An 11,126-nucleotide genomic window follows, 5' to 3' on the forward strand; every position below is an offset into this window, starting at 1 on the left:
TATGCAAACAAAAGTTACTCAAAGTTTGTCTTCTGCGTGGACGAACAGTTGATGTGCATGGGCCCGGTAGTAGCTTCTTTAAGAATTGACATCACCATCTACCGACCTGGCATGCATATTACAGCAGGTCGTTTTGCAGGCCCATATGAACAAGGATAATTCGACAACATTAATGTTTCTATACATGAAACCTAAAAAACAAACAAGGCCATGTTATGAAGTTATTGCAACGTAAACTCATAGAGACGTCATCGAGGCGTTTGATATTACCTAACGTCAACAGAGTGAATTGAGCAGCTTTCCTAAACGCCCTCTCTTTTCTTGTCCTGACTTTAAGTTGAGATGCGTGGTTGAGAACTTCCAAATTTGCCTAAATATTGGTATTCAACCAATCCCCACGGAGAATAGAAGTAGCAGAATAGCATAATTAGTCGTGTATCAGGCCAGTACAAAATAGGCGCCTGTGTCTGCATATGAGGTAAAACTCGCTTGTTGTTTAAGGCTTTTTGAGAATGAAGGGAGGAAAAGTGAGAAAGCAGTGTTGGCTGGGAAGGCATGCGACCAAGTCTCCCACCTCCTGAAACACACACACATGCACACAGACACATACACGCACAGACACACACATTCATCTGCACCCTTGGCCCCCACGCGCTGAGCCGAGCGGCAGTTTCAGCCCAATGGAGCGGCACAGGGCAAAGGAGGGGGGCAGGGGGAAGAGTTGCTGCAGGGGGGTTTGCAGTGAGGGGAGTGGCAGAGTGGGGGTGGGGGGTGCACAGAGGGCGAGAGGGCGGCGAGGCAGAGGGAAGAGGAGGGGGGGCGGAGTGCTGGAGTGGCGCTGGGAGGTCAGTGGTGGTGCAGTCAAGCGTGCCAACGCGCCTCTCACGCTCCCCTGTCCCTCTTGTCTCACCCCCCTCCTCTTCCACCTCCTCCTCCATTCTCCCGCTGCCTGCGTGTTTGGATTGGACCGCCGAGACCACCGCGGGGGAGCTTTCCAGACAGGTTGCTACTGGATCTTGGTGACGGCGGAAGTAGAGGCGAGGACAAGGTTGTATACCACAAACACACCTGAGCTGCGTTTCATTAAACACTATGGCACTATTAATTAAAAACAGCACTACAAACAACACCTCCTTGAGGTCTGAACAAGCACTTTGATGAGGCTTAGTCACGCACACACGCACACCACCATCTTTGGAATGCAATCATTTTGACTCATCAGTTACGTCGTGCGAAGGAAGCCAAGATAAACTCACATTGCCCTCATTTATCTTCCAGCAATTTAATTCATCCCCTCTTTATCTGACTTGCCGCCATCTTTTATCGACCATAATAATCAAAGAAGTTGTTCATGCAATATGCAGTTTTTGGCACTATCGCGATCAACACATTAGGTTCATGTGTGATTTCTATTACCGGTGCATTTCACTTCCGTATATCAGCCCCTTCAGGATTCTGCGATGTTGCGATGGTGCCAATTCACACAAATTCAACAAAAGCCCACAAATCATCCATGGCTTCGCAACTTCGTCCAATTCCTGCAACTTAATTCCCACAATACCCCCCATATTTTGGCTAATCATCGTCATTTTCGACATTCAGATTTGTCCCTGAGCAGCACTCCTGCGCTCACGTCAACTGTCTAACCAATCAAATGTGTCCCTGCATCGCTCACCCATGTCCTCACTTGCACATACTAGAAATTAAGCTTGGATACGCTTTAGAGTAGTCAGTGTACAGCTGGTATTGAAAGTTAAATTTCTAAATTTTCAACTGTGAAAGTTTTTCCTTTTTTTCCATCATGCGAAGGCTGACATATCATTTTTAGTATTTTGCTTATATTAATACAGGTGTACTTTGTGTCTAAATAAACCCTATTTTTGCAAATTGTTGTATGCCATCTTAGTAAGATGCTTTTCTCAGTCTTTTTGTTGTCTTCATTGATTACATATTCTTCAACACATTTCCCTAATATAGTTACAGAGAAAAAATCCCCAAAATGTATTGCAACTTACACACCGTGACTTTTATTTTGACAAACACCTTAAAAAAACACTATAACTTCCCTCATAATTTTTGGGGTAAACTCCTGCAACAAAGGGTAGCCTCTTAAACTCAATGAAAACAAGAAATAGTTGTGTTCATAAGTGTGCGCAACATGACCGACACACGTTGCAATTGCTATTGATCTCCATGAGTGCGTGAATGTATGTACACGTACACGTGTTTATGTATGTACATCCTTGAAGCATCACTTCGTCTCGAAGTGCACAAATACTCTCAATGGTCGATTCCAATATAACCATGGAAGCATAGCTTCAGCAGCACGCATGCGAATACAACGTACACCAACTTGTGCAAGTTCTACTGGTGCACTGGCCATGAAAATTCACTGAAAGGCTTTTATTTTGAAGCTGGAGTATGTTTGTGGCTACAAATACTTGTGAGCGTGTGGGTTTAATTCCACTTTGCAACAGGGGCCCATGATTGGAGGGAGTTGGGATGGGGGTGGGGGTCCTTTATGAGCCAGAGGAGGCGACTGTAATTTCCTCCCATCCTCCGCCAGTTCCGCTGAAATAACAGAGCAGAGGAAGCCGAGCTCTCCCGGGAGGAGACGCAAACACAGACACGCACACACAGCCAGCTAATCAGGCGGCCACCCTGGGCTCACACACACACAAATACACAGGCGTGCTCACATAAAAATGAACAGAAAGCACATTTAGAGCGGCAGGATTAAACTTCTGCAGCAAACTTGTATATGTCACCAGTTGTACACAATAAGAAGCATTTAATCTGTGATGACAAAGCAATCATCAAGCATTTAAGTGTGAACACATGACGTTGCTGCTGTCTTTTAATTACTAACTATCGAGTTTTTGTGTGCTAACGTGACAAAGATCTTGCGTTGGCGCTGACGCTGCAAATTATCTTGCATGAGGTCTGAGCAGGCAGGTGGAGCATCTTCCCACCAGCTGCACCTTTTTTTTCTTTTTTTTTACGATGACTTGCCTCATGCCTTTAGCGAAACAAGATCACTTAAAGTTCAGCTGTCAAACTTTCAAAATAAATGTCTGCATGAGGTAATTTGTGTCAGTAGGCAGGCATATAGTGTGTGTGTGAGTGAGCATGAGAGAGGGAGGGAGGGAAGGGACGAGGGAGGGAGGGAGAGAGGGAGGGAGGAAGGGAGGTGGAAGGGGGGGGTGCTGGCTGCCATGCCCCGAGGGGAGTTGGGGGTGTGGGGGTGGGGTGGGGGCTAGACGCCAGCAGAGGCCATACAAGCCCCGCTGACGTCCCTCCGTCTCACCCTCGCCGCCCTCGCGTGAAACTGCTGACATTCTTAGCCTGTGTGTGCGTGCAAGTGTGTGTGTGTGTGTGTGTGTGTGTGTGTGGGTGTGTGTGTGTGTGTGTGTGCCCATAGGCGTCATGGTGGTATTCACTTGCCGGGTTTAAACTTCAGGCTTCACCGCCAGATGAGGAAACGAGGGCCATAACAACAACAACAACCTTCAGGCCCTCGTCTCCCTACTGACGTCAATAACAAAGTTTCACTCCATCACATCTACAAATTGAGGTTGAAGAGTATCAGCCTCGACAGGCCAAAAAGTCAGTCGACGATAGCTTGAGTGTAAACACGTGCTCACAAGACTTATGCATCTGCTCTTCCAGCCATTACCTCCCTCAGGTAATTGGCTTTGGCTGTTTCTGGGTGGAGCTAAGTGAAAAATGCCACCAGTTTACCTGTATCACTCAAACACCTCCGACTTATCTAACCCACCTTCGCCTTGCGTGTCTCACACGCAATAATCAGCCGTAGCCACACTCAGTAGCTCGATAAGCCTCTTACACCCTTCCCTCAAGATTAAGGTTCGGGAGCGACAACAGATGCGCTCCGTGGTAATGAAAACACACACACATACACACTCCTGTGTGTGGCACACCTGTGTTAACAGATCCGGTGGTGATGGCGCTCGCACAAAGCTGACACAGAAAGCCAATGCCGTAATCGTGACACACCTGCAAGGCCTCCAGGTTTGGCTTGATGCCCCCGGTGAGCCAGCCAGGTGAGGAGGCTGACTGACCAACATTGCATGTCTGACACGTGCACGCACATACACACACACACAAACAAATCCGACAGCTTGTTGTCTCTGGGTAAATGGCCGTTTGATGCTTTAAAAAAGTCTGGAAGTGCATTTGCTATTCAGGCTGAAAGAAACTGACTGTCAAACCTTGCTTGACACTGTGCCTGTTGGGTCTTCACTAGCAAAGTTATAAAGAAAAAAATGCTCCCTAAACACGTTTTCCCATCATGCAATTGTGCAAAAACACAAAAATATCTATTGCTGCTTTCCAATACAGTAAACTAGTTCAGGTAGCCTATAACATGGCTTCTCAAGTAAGAGGCACAACAGCTTGAGAAAAATAAAGAAAAACGTTTTTCAAACATCTAATATACTTCTTCTAACATCACTTACGTCAAAGGCAATATTCATAGATTTTTAGTTCCTATGGTGCGAGAATAGAAAACTTTACAAAATATGCTCCAACCCCTGGCCTATAGTCCTGTTTTTATTTTTATAGTCAAAAGTTGTGAAAGATACAAAAATAACAGATTTTACCAACTGCTGTGGGTGGAGCAAGACAAACTGCAGTCCATTATTCGGTGGCATCGATGTCATTTTTATGCAACAACAGGAATATAATTGCAAAACTATAAAATGTAACATTTTGGAAACGTAAAATACAAATGATGTCCATCTTCTTTATGGATAATGTCCATACATACAGCAGCACTGTACTATGTTACATACCTCATATAGTTTACACTGCATGGCACAATTATTGCTATCCCACCAATAGACCCAAGGTGCAGAGAAAAGCCAGATCAGGGTTCACTGTCCCAAACTGGACTGACCAGCGGAAACATAGCTTTTGAATGCAAAACATCCTTATCGAGCACAGCAAGGCAACGACAACAAATGCAAGTTCAAACTTCTCCTCATTCAATACAAACAATCTCCCCTCAATCTAATCTAAATCTGCACCAAAGGTGACACAAAATGAAATATTCTTACCACTGGAGATGAGATTCGACAACCAGGACAGTCGCAGATCGGAGGATGCACCTGTAAGATTCCTTTGGACATGAGCGTCTTAAGACTTTTCCCTGTGACACAAAGACATGACAAGCTATGAGTGAGTGGAAGAGAACATGATCCCAACACCACCTGAACGAGGCATCCCCTCACACATGTGATAGTTTCTCTTTATAGGTCACCAGTAAGTGATGTGAGCAGAAGAGCATACACAAGTCATCATTGCACATTTTGAATTATCCCCAGTGTCCAGTGAGATACACAGCAGCCTCCTGTCATGTGTCCAGAAGGATCCCAATTTTAGACTATTTGGCTTATCCCTGCTGGCCTGGGGGCAACACCCTCCACCCACACATCTGAGCATGTCTCACCTCACTCTGCGTGTTTGTTGTAAGAACTAATATACTTTCACATGTAAAAATCACTGGTTGATGGTGTTCATGTGCAACATAAAACATGGATTATGGATGTTCAAAGTGGATATAAAGAAAACTGTTTTCATAACAATACTGTGTAAAGTTAATAAATAAATGTAATTTATTTGTGACACATGCCACATGTTTCCACTTTATTCCTGACGTTTAGTGAAAGGCAGCAGCCCAAACTCGTTTCTGGCAAAGTGGAAGAAATGTGCTTTCTCTCATCTAATAAGCAATAAAGTGTGAAAATAAACACCAGCTTACCTTTGTGTCTAATACTCCGTTTCCAGTCTTTGGCGGTCTCCCTGCCACTAACAAATTGGAACTCGTTGGGAGTGAGCCACTCGCCCCTGTATTTAATCGAGGGTCCTTTACTGCCTTGGCATAGTTTGTTAATATAAAGCAAAGCCTTGTTTTCCCCGCATTCCACTTCGATACAGGGCTCCCCGTTGTCAAAGAAAGGCTGGAAGTCCGGTATGGAGGAGAACCTCTCCAGCATCAAGTCGTCTGTGGGGTGCTGGAGGTGCTGGTGATGCAGCGCCGAGTCGTGAAGCCCCAAGTACGCACGATGGTGGGCCAAAATGTGCTCGTAAGGCGGCGGGTGCGGTGTCACCACGGGGATAGCGGTGGCATTTAAAGGGGCCAGGTATTCGGACTGGTTGAAGGCGGCCAAAGCCATGTCGTCCCCGTCCAGACGCTCCTTCTTGATGGCAGGCATGTTGTTGTTGTTGAGTCGGGAACAAGTGCGGAGGAAAAACTGTCCGTCCGATCCGAGCTCCTACTCGCCGCCTGTGGGTCGGCCCGAGCCAGACTTGGAGACGCGCCGCTTGGTTTTACGCAGGGCGCGCGTATGAGACAGCGGTCTGCTGGAGTTGCCGGATAGATTCCCATTCAGCAGTGTGACGCTCGCAGCGGCGGCAGCGCTCTCCGCCAGCCCCACAGCTTCCTACCTCCCACATGCACCCACACACACTCTCTGCTAATACCTGACATGCTGCGCGCACTGGGCGCGGACATGATGATGCATACGGGGCTCATTAACGCTCGCACCTCCTCACCCTGCCTATTTTTTTATGAATCGTATCTTTGGCTTGGACGAGACACTTTGGCGGACATCATGGCGCACATTTCTGCTTAGTTTCTGAACATTAAAACTTCTATGTCATCTTTTGGTGCACTTGTGTTGCATTTGCGTTATTATACAGCTGGATTTTACAGCGTTTTGACTGTTTTTAACGCCTGTATGACTGTGTTTCTGACTGGAGTCAAGCTGAAGTTCAGAGACGCCGACCAAACAAGATTTGCACTCACCGCCGCGTCTCAACTTGGCCCATTTAAACAGAGGAGACTCGGCGGGAGACACACAAAAAATAAGGGGGGACCGCGAGGGACGACGACTAAAATGAAGGCACCATGTTTGAGTGAGCATGCATGGGGAAGTTGCATCTCCACTTGCAGGTGGATCCATATGTTCTTCATGAGGCATGATGTACACAGAGCACGCATTTGAAGACTTCTAACACCTAAGAGCACCTATCACTAATATCTTTTCTGCTGCGTTTTCCCTAAAATGTAATGTAAGCGCCCAAGTTCTGGTTTAACTCCAATAAGTGAGAGCTCCAAATACCTGTTTGTTTGCAACTGCTGTTGCATTCATTGATTTAAAAAGAAAAGTCATCCTGGACACCACCAATATTTGTGACATCACAACTTCTTTTTCTTGGACTTTGGAGTAAAGATCGCCTCTGTGGATTCTGTGGACAGCTAAATACAATACTTTGTTTTCATTTAAAGGAGTTTCATCAGTGTATTTCTATCCATCATAAGTGCAGCAATGTTATTAAACTGAGATAGTGGAACGCGAGTGGTGGAATATTGTTTAACACACAAAAAGCCATCCATCCATCCATCCATCTTCTTGTACTCATTAGGGCTTTGTGTACCCCCAGAGCCTTTTTGTCATACCATGAGTACAAAAGTAGAATGTAACACAACTGATGATTTTGGCGCAGCTGTGCCATAGGTTATTGTTTCCTTGAGGAAACTACTTGTAGCACACATTTTCCATTTTATTGCCTGGGTTAAGTTGAAATGACTTTACTTAGCATGGAAATTAAATGTTTCCACGTACCCTCGCAATTTGCTCACAAACCACTAGGGGTACACGTACCCTGGTTGGGAATCATTGCATTAGGGTCATGGGTCACAAGTCAATTACAGGACACATATAGGCAACCTGTCACACTCACATTCACTACTATGGACAATTTAGAGCCTCCAGTGAACCTAACATGTATGTTTGGTGGTGTGTTTTTTGAGTACATGGGAAAAAGGTACAAGAACAACATGTAAACTCCACACAGAGATGTTTCAGATGTCCTAACCACTACTTAGCTGTGCTGCCATGAAGCCCAGTGATTGAATGGCAATAGAGTCAAGCGTCCATTTTTAAATCTACATGTTTCGTAGTTTGTGTGAGACTAAAAGCAGGTGTAGTTGTAGAACAGTTCAGAAGAAACGAAAGCTTAGATGCTGGACGCATGTTGCTTTAACCTGGGAAGCACATTTAGCTAAAGCACCTTCTCCCCTGCACACTGTGAACGGGAAATGCTGCCATGAGCTCCTGGAGCTTGTAAGCAGGTCTACATCTGACCCCCATCAGTGGAGAACCACCCAGGTGGAATCTCCTCTGACACATGGAATAGCTATTCCAGCAGAGGAGCTGGGGTCCAAAGTGCTGTGAGTCCAAGGGTCCTATAAATCAGACCAAACGGCCTCTGACACACACACACACAGGAAGGAGGCACACCGCACTGCAGGCGGACGCGCTGCACAAGAGAGCCAGCGACCACAGCGTGGCCAGATCTGGTAGAAGGCCTGAAGCCAGCACCAGGCAGGCAAAGCCACTGCAGACACTAACAAAAACATATGACTGCTACCACAGCAGAGATGAAGACCGACAAGTCTCCTTTTGGACCTGTTACGTGTGGAAGGAATGAAGAGCCAATAGGTGGGTTGACATCAGAAGGAGACACAAATCAGTGCACATGCAGTTTTAAGAATGAAAGCAGATATATTTGAAAATAAACAGTAATGTCACTTCCTTCTTTTATGAGCACACTGAACAGTAGCTCTGACATAAATCGTGACTGGCTGACATTTAATGGTGTGTGCGTTCTCAAGCAGCCATTTCAAGGAAGACTTACACATGAGAAGCATTGACGTTCTCTCGCTCTCAAGCCAACCTTTACCCAAAATGTCAAAGTGTCTTGATGGAAATTGAAGGTGGTGGCACCATCAGGAGAGCTCTCTGCTGAAAGCTGCCATAAAGGGAGCCCCCGCACCCACTCACACACCCAATCACCGTCCCAAGTCGTGACTCATCCTGGAGGGGTTCCCCGAACCTTTAAGACCTCAACGCTTCAACTTTCACATCTTCAGCTATCACTTTAAACTCACTGCTGACTGTTTCACAGTTTTTCTTATGTTTGATGTGAAGGGAAAACTTTGCTTAACCTCTCAACTCCAGAAGAAGAACAAATAATTGCTCTCTTCTTTTGCCACAGCATGGATGAGTTTGAGACACCAGGACAGTGCAGACCTCTGGCCAAACAATGCTAAATTTGGCCAAAAAATATTTAAGGCATGCTGTGCAATACTGTTCCACTCCATTCCTGTAGGGGGCAGTGATGACTTTACACAGTTGGCGCCAACTGCCACAAGTAGCAGGCTCTATCTACTAGGGGTGTAACGATTCATTCACTACATCGATGCATTGATTTATAATCCTAGGATCCAACTACATCTATGTGTGTTTAGCAAGTTTCCATTTTGGACGGCATATATCAATCTAACATCGTTAAAAAAGGTAATCAATTGATTGAATCGATACTAGGAAATAAAGCATTGGATTTCAGCACGACAGGCTTTATATGGATGTGTGTTTTTAAGCACTTTAAGACTTGATAAAGACGAAAAAGAAATTCAGTCTGTCTGTGACGTCATCGTCTTGCGGGTATGTGGTGGTCATGGGAGTTGTAGGGGACCTGTGAAATACAGTTGATTTGCTTTTTCTTCTTTTGGTCAGTTAATTCACTTCATTCCGTATTCATATTTAACTCATCTGTCTTTATCTGAAACTCCTTTGAAGTGACATTTATGGGGACAAATTGCAAAATAAGAACGCCTGGTTTACGGTCGAGTAGCAGTTACGCTTAGTGACGTCATCAGCCAGTGCAGCGTGTCCAGGTCAAAACACGTACAGGGAAGCAATAAATGGTGCGCACTTGCTTGTGCCAGGAGAAGAGAGGAAAGGCTGGGAAGCCATAATTTTTGTTTATTCATTTTGTCACACATTTACACTTGTGTTTCTTATGTATTCTTCTTTTGCATTACCACGTTTCCGTACACTGCTGCAAGCCATCTGCCATCACTTCACATGCAAAGTATGTGTTTGCTCTCCCGTTTAGGTCTCATCATTATAAAAACGTATTATTACAAACCCACCACATCATGGTATCCTGTTCAGTGTCTCTGTTAAGCGTGTCATCAAGATGGAGGATCCATCCTGACCCACTTAGGGGCCTATACCAACCTCTGTTCATCCCAATTTTGTATTGCATTTTTGTAGTCACTAATCATTTATTCTTAAATATGTCAGCATTATTAATCATTTATACCTGATTCCCTCACAAAAAAAAAAAAAGTGAATCTAGGAAACTTCACCAGCACTGTCCAGTATCCAGGTATTTATTTCACAGTCACGCTGGTTGAATTTTTGACTAAAAAGCCACCGAATCAATTTAAAGTTACTGAATCGTTTCAGATCGTATCGTTCTAAATGAACCAAAATTGTTCTTGAATCGTATCGGCAACCACAAATCATGATACGAATTGAATCGTTATTAAAACAAATCGTTACGCCCCTACTACAGTATAGACTGAATCTGGTGGTTCACCAATCCCTTTGGTCCCAGTGTCAGCAGATTGTAACAGCAAATTGTGAAAATAATTCTCAATCCGCACCTTTAACCAAATTAATGGGTTCTTTCTCGTTGACAGTGAACAACTTAATACCATTACAACATTCAATAAATATCCAAAATATGGCACTGTATTTATCTCTCCAACCATGTTATATGCGTTCAAAGACACCACGTAATTTAAGTTGAATTTACATTTTTGAATGTATTTCCGAGCATACTTAAATGCAGCAACTTGTACTTCCGCATTAAGAGTTACAAAGCGAGTGATAAGAACATCCAATTATTGTTATCCATTGTCTTTCTGTTTATTTAGACCACAAATACACACATCACAAAGAAGATGCCGTTGGAAGATGTTCAGAGTTCGGAGTGCGCGTAAATGCGGGGACGCTAGACTTGCCTTCGACTGCCGTCATAACAGAGAGGTGTGCCTTGTCATGATGCGCATGAGTTAATTACTCTAAACACTTTAACATAATTAATTAAATAAATTAGTTACCGCCATGAACACATTTTTTTTTTAACAGCCCTATTAAAACCGTAATTTGCATACATGACACAGCAGAAGAATAGACGCTGCGTGTATTAGGATAAAGTTTACTGAGTAGTTAGCATGTTAGCCA

The 11,126-nt window shown here is 44.6% G+C and overlaps 1 protein-coding gene across 3 annotated transcripts in view; it reads right to left on the reverse strand.

The window, feature by feature from the left end:
- The window catches only part of samd11 (sterile alpha motif domain containing 11), a 60,771-nt gene extending 54,274 nt beyond the window's left edge, over positions 1-6,497 (reverse strand). For 2 of the 3 annotated variants that reach the window (XM_054778015.1, XM_054778000.1), the window contains exons 1-2: positions 5,783-6,495; positions 5,079-5,170 (exon numbers count right to left, since the gene is read on the reverse strand). In XM_054778015.1, the coding sequence (XP_054633990.1) occupies positions 5,079-5,170; positions 5,783-6,236 (546 nt within the window). In that variant the 5' untranslated portion in view covers positions 6,237-6,495. Of the gene's footprint in view, positions 1-5,078; positions 5,171-5,782 lie in introns of all 3 variants that reach the window. The other variant, XM_054778006.1, reaches the window with a different exon arrangement.
- Between the last annotated feature and the right edge of the window lie 4,629 nt (positions 6,498-11,126).

This window comes from Dunckerocampus dactyliophorus, chromosome 1, assembly GCF_027744805.1.
Source record: "Dunckerocampus dactyliophorus isolate RoL2022-P2 chromosome 1, RoL_Ddac_1.1, whole genome shotgun sequence".
Lineage (NCBI taxonomy): Eukaryota > Metazoa > Chordata > Actinopteri > Syngnathiformes > Syngnathidae > Dunckerocampus > Dunckerocampus dactyliophorus.